The sequence below is a fragment of the Nematolebias whitei genome, chromosome 8, assembly GCF_014905685.2.
Source record: "Nematolebias whitei isolate Nwh7 chromosome 8, NemWhi1, whole genome shotgun sequence".
Lineage (NCBI taxonomy): Eukaryota > Metazoa > Chordata > Actinopteri > Cyprinodontiformes > Rivulidae > Nematolebias > Nematolebias whitei.
Genome location: NC_056505.1, coordinates 4,427,227 through 4,437,209, shown reverse-complemented (window position 1 = coordinate 4,437,209; position 9,983 = coordinate 4,427,227). Strand labels below are relative to the sequence as shown.

Below are 9,983 nucleotides of genomic sequence, written 5' to 3'. Positions count from 1 at the left end.
CATCCATCCATCCATCCATCCATCCATCCATCCATCCATCCATCCATATATCATCTTTACCCACTTCTTCCTTTTTGGGTTGCGGGTGCCACTGGTGCCCATATCCAGCCATCACTGTGGAAGAGTTTTAAGATTAGACTTAACTCTTTCCTTTTTGAAAAATCCTATAGTTAGGATTGGCTTGGGTTTCCTATCTATCCCTTTGTTATGCTGCTATTATTATTATTATTATTATTTTATTTATTTATTTTTGTTGTTGTTATTAAAAAGGAAAATCTTAAGCCCAGTCTTAAACTGAACAATGTGTCAGCCTCACAGACAGAAACTGGAAGTTGATTCCAAAAGAGAGGAGCCTGAGAACTGAAAGATCTTCCTCCCATTCTGCTTTTGAAAACTCTAGGAACCACAAGTAAACCTGCAGTCTGAGAGTGAAGTGCTCTGTTAAGAATAAGGTCAAGTATGGACACAAGTGTGTTCAAACCGTTAGCGCTCAATGCTTCATCTGATACTATCAATCAGAGAAACTTGAACAAGATGTTGGGATTACAGGAACAGCTCTAAAATTGTTTAAATCACATTTATCTGTTTTTTTTTATTTCTTTTTTCCCCCTTTCTTTATCCAGATTCAAACCCACTGAGGTCAAGAACTCATTTACAAGGTGGAATTGGACAAGAAGTCTTCAGCACACATCACAAGTGTTACAAAAATCACCAACCGACTGAAACGAGCATTAAACAATCAGAAAATTCAATAAACTGAGGGCAAAAACATTTAAACACACTAGCACTGATTAATAGATTCATGTTGCTTATGGTTAGGAAATGTCCAAATGGTTTTAGAGAAATAAGATCTGATGTTTTGAGTTCAGCCTGGAGGTGATGCGGACGGAGCAGCGACGCTGAATGCATGCTTCCCCGTCTCCGTCTGGACACAGAGAGCAAGCAAATGGAAAATGTTGTAGGAGCAGAGGTCATAGAAGTGTTTGTTCTTTGTAAGGGAGGACCTAAATGAGACAGCGCCTGGCCAAGCAGAGACTTATAAATCAAAGCCACCCAATGACTGTACCAGTGTACACTCAGAGGAGGCCAGTGAGCTTTGGTGTACAGCTGCAGCCTGTGAGGAAGAGCAAGGCACAGTGGGAGACGGTATTCTCATCAATTCCACCTTGTTTATGTTCATAACAAATCTCCATACACCAGAGTTTATCATAGAGATCCTATGGATAGGGTGTCATGGGAATGTGTATTATTTGCACTCACCATGCTCTGTAGTGTGATTGTGAATTATATTAAATGTTCAGTGATCCTTATTCTAAGTAAAAAATCAGTTTTGATGTGACCAGTCAGTAAAGGACAGCAAGAGATCATCTTTATTATCCTCCAGGTGTGATTGATATGATTACAGTGACGTAAATTCGGAGTCCTTGGGAGCTGTCAAGAGTTTATAGATACCTCTTCCTGCTGTCTGCAGCGGTGCTTCCTGATAACGGCTCTGCAGCAGGAGAGGAGCTGCAAGTTCTACAAAACTGATTGTTTTTTATGTTCAGGAAGTCAGAGCAGTTCAGAGCTGCAGACAGGTGAAAGCATTGATAAGTGTGAACTTATAAATGATCTTCTGTGATTGCTGGCTGCTCTCCAAAGCTGTGTAAATAAATCTGATGAAGTCTACATCTGGTTGGTTTGGGAATCTCTTTTGTCCACGACAAGGGTCAGGTTGAGGCAGATGTTACTCATAAAAACATTGAGAAGTTAATATTTCTGCACTTAAGCTTAGACAAGATAACGGTTGTGGTTTTTGGACCTGAGCATCCAAGGGACAAACATGGTAGCCTTTCACTTCCTCTGAAAGGCTTTCATTTGGCCTCCAGCTCTAAAGTAAAGAACTTTGGTGTTATTGTTGATCAGGATATGCCTCTTTTACACTTACATTCAAAAGGTAACAGGACTAATCTCTTTCAACTGAACATTTTAGCTAAAATTTAAAACATCTTGTCCCCAAAAAACTCTCTAAAATGTTTTCTCTCCATGGGCTTCCTGTCAAATTCAGAACAGAATCTAAAATCTTACTAAAAAACAAAGCTTTCAACAACCAAACTCTCTTTTTGTTGGATAAAACAGATTTAACTGGGCTCTACAAAATCTATTTTATGCTGTGCATAAAATATTAAATAAAATATTTTCTTTCTTTGACCGCTAACAGATTGTGGTTGGGATTTTGTTACAAGTGGGATTACAGATGTAACAAGATGCACTGATATTGATTAATAATTGTATCGCAGCCTTCTGGATTATTAAGCTGGGTGTCATGTTGGTCCATGCTTTGGTCCAGAGGTTGTTTAGTTTTCCCCATGAAGAGGTCTGAACAGTCCTTGCTGAACTGGACAGCACCACCCCGTTGAGTCTGAGTTTGGGTGTTTTACCCTTTGGGTGAGCCAGCTTCCATCTAAAGGTCCTGTTGGCTTAGAAATGCACAGGTATGTCGTGTTTGAAGAAACTCCTTCTGAAGGATAACACACTACTTTAACGTCCATTTTGTTCATGTTTTGAACAGAGATAGCTGGTTTGAGAGGAGGAAAAGAAGGACAAACAATTCTTTACTGACCTACTCTCTTCTTCTTTGCTTCTTTTTGGATGGTACTTTTTCGACAGGCTCCTGCAGAAAAAGGTAAAGACAGAAACTTGTAGAGACAGACATGTTTTCATGAGTGAAGAACTGTTCGACTGTTGGAGAAAATCTCTCTCGTTAGCGCCGTTTACCCCCCAAAAAACACACTCAACAGCAGAAGACTGGTATTTATACTTGCAAGGTCAGATTTTCAGGACAGATTACATAAATACACATAAAATGTACACATGAAGACCAGTCACAAAAAAATGTGCCATGAGCCGCGTTATCTGCTCGCTTTTATAGTCCTCTCAGCTCAGCCGAGTTCACAGAGTTCAGGAGGTGTCCTTGAAGCCAGCTGCAGTCTCCTTACACAACACGCTCCATTTATCCAAACATGTGGTTCATGGGCTTGGGAGACAGTTTTGGCTTATTTTGGGCTGCTTGTTCTCAGGGCAGAGGGGAAGAATGTTCTCAGCTATAATAATGAAAACATCCATAACCTTTGACCAAAAATACTCTGACGTCGACATATCAGGATATAAAACTGTGGTTATTAGAGGTTTAAGTCCGCAGATGCAACACAGCCATGTTTCCCATACCCCAGCAGTGCAGCAAATATTTAGATAGATATTTTATCAATCCCGTGAAGGAAAATGGTTTGTCCAAGCAGCAAATAAGTTCAATATTAAAGACATTAAAAGCAGCAATCATAATAGCAAAAAAAGGTAATTTATAAGTACAAATTATGACAGATGTATGGAGGAACTGGCAGGGTATTCTATGCTAATTTATTAATTTACTGTAGCACTGTGCAATGATGGCAGAGTATATTGTACATAAACATTTTCTACAGGAGTAATACAGTGAAATTCAAGTGTTTATTATTAGACTGAAGTAGCCAAGACAGTGAGAATGCCATGAGAATGTTTGGGTTTATGACAACAGGGTTTCTGCCTTTTGGCATCGGCAGATTCCTATGTTATCGGTTATTAGAAAGCTAGCGGCAGCAGTTTCTGTGTGAAGGTTTGATTTGTGCTTTGAGTACTCAAAATCAGCTGATTTATGAGCTAAATCATAAGATGGAAGCAATTTGTGAGAATCGCAGGCCACCTGCGGCTTCTGGGATTCGCCAGCATGTGGAGACGACCTTGGAGGGGGCTAGTAAGCACGGACCAGTGGAATGCCCACTAATCTGGCCATTTTGGATCTTGAAAGCACCAGCAGGACTCAAGGCTGTCCAGAAAAAAAACAGTCTGCCTGAAAAAAATCAACAATTGTGGCTTATCTGAATCTGACTCCCCCGGCTGGCCTCGAAAGCAGGCAGACTATCAAATTTCTCCTGGGATATGTGTAAACTAAAGAAAAGCTTCATCTATAACAATCTCCCCCACCCCCGTGCTCCTGTAGCAGCAGCAACGTGCACTCCACCCATCTTTCGGACGACTGTACGAACATAATCTCACTGTATCCCGTGTACAATGATCCATCCATCCATCCATCCATCCATTATCTTTTACCCGCTTCTTCCATTTTGGGTCACGGGGGTCGCTGGTGCCCATGTCCGGCAGTCACTGTGCGAGGGGCGGGGTACACCCTGGACAGGTTGCAAGTCCATCACAGGGACACATAGAGACAAATGAGACAAACAACCATTCACGCTCTTTCTCAACTAGAGACAATTTAGAGTTACCAATCAGTCTAACATGCATGTTTTTGGTCTGTGGGAGGAAACCGGAGTACCCGGAGAAAACCCACACATGCACGAAGAGAACATGCAAACTCCACCCAGAAAGGCCCCCGGACCGGGATTTGAACTGGGGACCTGCTTGCTGAGAGGCAGCAGCTCTACCAGTTGCGCCCCGGTACAATGATAATAAAGCTTATTCAGATTCTTCTGATTTCTTTGTTGGCTTCATGTCAACATTTAAAATCTTACTTTTAATATACAAAATTATCAACACCAAAGCTCCACCTTATAATAAGGATCTCATTGTTTTATATTTTCCTAACAGAGCACTTTGCCCCCAGACTGCAGGCTTACTTGTGGTTCCTAGAGTTTCTAAAAGTAGAACAGGGGGCGGAGCTTTCAGTTCTCAGGCTCCGCCCTTAACGTTCTGTGCTTACCTCATCTGTTTGGCGTAGCTCAGCTCAATGTCGGCTCGCTCTTTAGCGAACTTTGTGTATCTCTCCAGGAAGTCAATTCCCCAGCTGGTGTGTTTCTCCAGGTTCTCAAACTGATCCTGAAACAGCAGATAAATGTGTTTTTAATGTAAACTGAAACTTTAAGGTCTATATACTTTTTATTTTGACCTGACTTTATGGTCTTTGTTCAACCAACTGGACCAAACCGGTGCTTTTCACTTTTGTTTTCATTGCTGTTAATTTTCAGATCCTTTGTAGAACTGCTGAAACTTTCAGTACATTTAGCAGAAAAAGACCTATTGTGACCTCAGATCAGGTGTGTTTGGGGTCTGGCATCAGTCCGTGTAATAATGCTGTTTCTGATAATATCAACGTATTCTGCTCTGGGTTTGGACTCACAAGGTCCTGCTGGTCCTCAGCAGAGATCTCATGTACGAAACCTTGCATGGATTTTCTATTAAACATGGCACATACACTAAAATCAAGAAAAACAGCCTCCAGCACCTCAAGAGGTAACCTAAGGTGTTCCCAGGCCAGAGAAGATACACAATCCCTCCAGTCCCTCCAGTGAGTTCTAGGTCTGCCCCAGGGCCTCTTTTTAGTGGGACAAGCAAGAGAAACGTCCAAAGGGAGGCGTCCAGGAGGCATCCTCACATGAACCACTTCAGCTGACTCCTTCTGATGTGAAGGAGCAGCAGCTCTACTCTGAGCTCCCCCCAGATGACGGAGCTCCTCACGGCCATCCTATTAAAGAAGCTTGTTTCAGGTGCTTGGATCCAGGATCTGGTTCTTTCTGTCATGATCTAAACCTCATAGGTTAGGGTTGGAAGGTAGACAGGCCAGTATGAGAGATTTGCTTTTAGGCTCAACTCTTTCTTCACCATGACCGACCAAAGCAACGCCCACATTACTGAGGACAAGGCCCCAATCTGTCAATCTTTCTCCTGCTCCATCCTACCATTACTCAGGATATCCAGATATCTGAACCCCTCCACCTGAGTCAGAGACTCCTCCCTGACCTGACTGTGTGGTTGTTCTGCTCCATCAGCTCCCTGCAGCTACATATGAGCACCAATCAGCAGCACCTGAGGATCGTCAGCTTGATGAGCAAGAGGAGCATAAAAGGCTGCAGAGGTCATCCAGTCAGTGCTGGAGCATTACCTGCCAATGGTAGTTGTGTTCTAGCCTTTTACTTGTGAGTTAAACTAAAGATTAACCGAGTTTATATTTCTTCTGTTTTCAGTATAATCCCTCCTGTCCCCTGGATTCTCCTCTGCGGACCTCGAGCACTCCTGTGCCTCCTCAGCTGCCTCCACACCTTCCTACCACTCGCCTGTCTCCTGCCTGGAACCATTGGGTCATCTCTCCCAGTAACTGACTCTTATCCCTACCATAAGAAAGAGCAGCAGAAACATCATCACCTCTGCTGACAGACCATTAACCATCTCCTTGCTCTTCAGGGTTCCAGCTCCCTCCCTGGCTCATTTGATGAATTATCACTTTGTAAATAAACACTGTAAACCTATTTGGAGTCTTGGTATCAGTTCTCTTCAGTGCTTGTATCTGGGTACAGCCTCAGACGTTACACACTGTCCTAATGGGAGACTTCCATGCTCATGTGGGCAATGACAGGAACCGTGATAATAAATCAAAGTAGGTGTGGGGAGGGGGCACTTCTACTGATGGCGCATCTCAAACTTTATGAATGTGTTTTACAGACATTACTGTATAAAGACAACTGTGGCAGACTGGTCTTAAACTTTTACCTGCATGATTAGGTCTCGTCAGCTTTGGCTCTGTCCCGTAATGTGTCAACCCCTTCAGTGATCAAACCAAATACGTTCTTTATGAAACATTCTCCGATGTACTGATGAATTACTGTTTAATGAACTTCTCAGCAAGTCCATCCAAAATATTCTACTTGATTTGCGTCTCTTACAGTTGTGTTGCACAGTCCTTCCTTTTGGAAACTCCACCTGCAGCTTCTCAGTGAATGTTTTAATCATCCAGGACGGCTCACTCAACGCATCAGTACTCTGGTTCTGGAGTGGAGGATGCTTTGTTTCACACTCCGAGAGCTTAAAAATTCAGTTTAAAGCTCGGAACGCCGCTCCCTCCAGTTCTGAAGTGAAAAAAACTCCCAGATAAGAAGAGAAAGTCTTCAGCTACAGAGCACAAGTCCAGTTTCTTTGTTCTGAAACTCTTCACAGCAGAAACTTTTGGTTTACGAGTGAATTCAGGTTTTCACATGTGTTCTTCTATAATTTATTGTGCTAAAAAAAAAAAATCATGTGAGTAAATATTTAACTTTTGGTGAACCAGATTTTTACATGAAATTTGAATCCTTGGTCTATTTCTTTAATAGAATCGACTATTCTATTATATTCTTCGATTCTATTTGATTCTTATACACCGTTTCTTTTTATACTTTATATTTTTGCCATTTTTGTTTGTAATTTGGACCTTGAGTATATAATTTTGTTCCACCTCAAGTACCACATGTGATGGGAATGACAATAAAGAAACTTGAATCATCCCTGAATAAAACCTGGGTCTGGTTAAATCTAATAAAATAATCCTGTCATCAACACCTAAATGAGAGACACTGACTGACGCCAAACGATGGTGGAATATTTTATAGATTATTTGATAATCTGACGGGATTTTAAATATTCCAGCCCCGGGCACAACTGATGAGAGTCTGAATGTTGTAAGAGTTTGAATTTTTAATGAACAACAGGATTTAGTGAACGGGCTGAGCTTCTTCCTCACAGTTAATGAAACGGTTACCATGGCGATCAAACGCATCCTCCCACTCTGCAAACTCTTTCAGTTCAACATAGACTCAGGTGAGTCCAATAACTGTTTTCAAATCATCATCTGTTTCCCAGCGTGGCCTCCGAGTGTCACCAATGAAGCAAAACCTGTAGAAACGTGCACACATAGGCAGTCATGTGGAGCTGCGCACGTTTCCACGGTCGGATCGTTACTGACACATTCGAAGTTTTGTGTGGAAAAGGTCGTACATGAGGCTTCAGGAGATCATTCCAACAACAGATTATTACTGGAACGAGTCCAGAAGCACTCATAATTCACCCGCCGCTCCTCTCTGTGGCTCCATTTTGGTTTCTCTACTCCTGCAGCTTTAAAAATGATAGAACACCCAACCAGGCGTCCGGGTCGTCATGATCAGGACAGTGAGCTCTGACTTTTGGTAGGAGGACCTCGTAAGACAGAAGTTTCCTCAGAGAAAACAATGCTGTCAGGGTGAGACAGGTGAAAACACTAGTCTTTTTCAGAGCTCTACAGCTCCGACAAACTCCACAGTCAAAACATCACCTAAAGTTTAAAGGGTCCTAGAAAGTTTAACGTTGGCATTTGGATATCTTTAACTGTTTCGGAGGACTAGGTTTGCACGTTTTGACACAAAATACACATCTTCCAACTTTTCTTTAAACAAGATCTTCTTATTTCCACAATGTGTCCATGATCTTCTCTGGATGGTCTTCACAGTCTTCTCAGGTGTCTCTGTCTTCTTCCACCCAGTGTGTCTCTTTCTGCTGGAGGACTGATGGTTTCCTCTCAGAGGTCAGAGGTCACACGCTCAATCTCTCATTGACTTCCACACTGTCTGAGCTCAGATCCAAACAGGAAATGTATCTCCTTCTAAAAACCCTGCGGAACCATCAAACAGAACCTGTGGGGCCATCAGAACATTCTGCTGCTCAGTCAAGAAGTTCTTTAGCTCTGTGGTTCTGTCTGAAGTATGATGTGTGCCAGCTTCTATTTCCCAGCATTCATTCATTCTTTCATTCATTCATTCATTCATTCTTTCTTTCTTTTCCGTCGTGGCCTCCTCCTAGATCCTCCTCCTCCTCCTCATAGATCATGTTAAGTTCAGAAGGTCGGGAGGATTCAGGAATCAAAGTAATAAAAGACAGAAAGAGCAAAAAGATTTGTTTGAACCTGGATTTTCAAAATAAAGCCCATAATACTCTACACAATAAAAGTCTGGTTCCGTCGATTCTTACTGGAAGTCCAAATGATTTGGGTTCAGAGCAGAAATCTCTCAGCCTCCATCATGCTGCAGCGCGAGCAGCTGACGTCATTCTCCGTGTTGCTATGGAGGAGCGGATACAGCACGAGGCCCTCACACGCGCGCACACGCACAGACGCATGCACAGATGGTCGGCTGCTAACCTAAAGGGTTCTGACCCATTTGGGCTCAGACCGGGTTTACGTACCCACAGCTCGGTGCCCCAGTTGCAGTTCATGGTGGTTCCGTTCGGTTCTGCTCCGCCAGTCGGTACCGAGACAATCACCGCGTCCTGCTGCTGCCGCTGTCCGCCGCGCGCATGCTCAGAACGACTGCCTGCCGTCTGTCTGTCTGAGTCTGTCTCAGAGTGTCTGTGTCTCTGAGACAGAGACATCCGTCTCAGAATATCTGTCTCTCGGTTTCTTTGTCCACCTGTCTCTGCCTCAGAGACAGATGGACTGACAGAGAAACAGACTCACTCTTAGGTAGAGGTCTTTTCTCAGTATGTCCACCTGTCTCAGAGTGTCTGTCTCTGTCTGTCCATATGTCTCTGTCTCAGTGTGTCTGTCTCTGTCTGTCCATATGTCTCTGTCTCAGTGTCTGTCTGTCCATCTGTCTCTGTATCAGAGTGTCTGTCTCTCTGTCCGTTTCTCTCTAGATCAGACTGTCTGTGTCTGTCCATCTGTCTCTAGTATGTCTTTTTGGATCACTACCTGTCCACCTGTCTCTACCACAGCATGTCTCTTTGTCTCTCTGTCTGTCCACCCATCTCTGTATCAGATATGTCTGTCTATATCAGAGTATCTGTCTGTGTCTGTCTCAGAATATGTCTGTCCACCTGTCTCTGTATCAGAGGTATTTGTCTCTTTGTCTGTCTGTCCTCCCGTCTCAGTCTGTTTCTCAATCTGTTCAATTGTCTCTGTATGTATGTCCACTTCTCTCGGTCTTTGTATCAGAGTATCAGTCTGTCCACCTGTCTCTGTATCAGAGTATCTGTCTGCCCACCTGTCTCTGTATCAGAGTATCTGTCTTTCCACCTGTCTCTGTATCAGAGTACCTGTCTGTCCACCTGTCTCTCTATCAGAGTATCTGTCTGTCCACCTGTCTCTGTATCAGAGTACCTGTCTGTCCACCTGTCTCTGTATCAGAATATCTGTCTGTCCACCTGTCTCTGTATCAGAGTATCTGTCTGTCCAC

General features: G+C 43.1%; 1 protein-coding gene across 1 annotated transcript in view; it reads right to left on the bottom strand.

Moving 5' to 3' along the window:
* LOC119413132 (formin-binding protein 1) overlaps nt 1–9,110 on the bottom strand; it is a 23,532-nt gene extending 14,422 nt beyond the window's left edge. The window contains exons 1-3 of the mRNA XM_037680147.1: nt 8,995–9,110; nt 4,733–4,848; nt 2,603–2,653 (exon numbers count right to left, since the gene is read on the bottom strand). Coding sequence (XP_037536075.1) covers nt 2,603–2,653; nt 4,733–4,848; nt 8,995–9,024 — 197 coding nt within the window. The 5' untranslated portion in view covers nt 9,025–9,110. The remainder of the gene's footprint in view (nt 1–2,602; nt 2,654–4,732; nt 4,849–8,994) is intronic.
* Nucleotides 9,111–9,983: the final 873 nt, after the last annotated feature.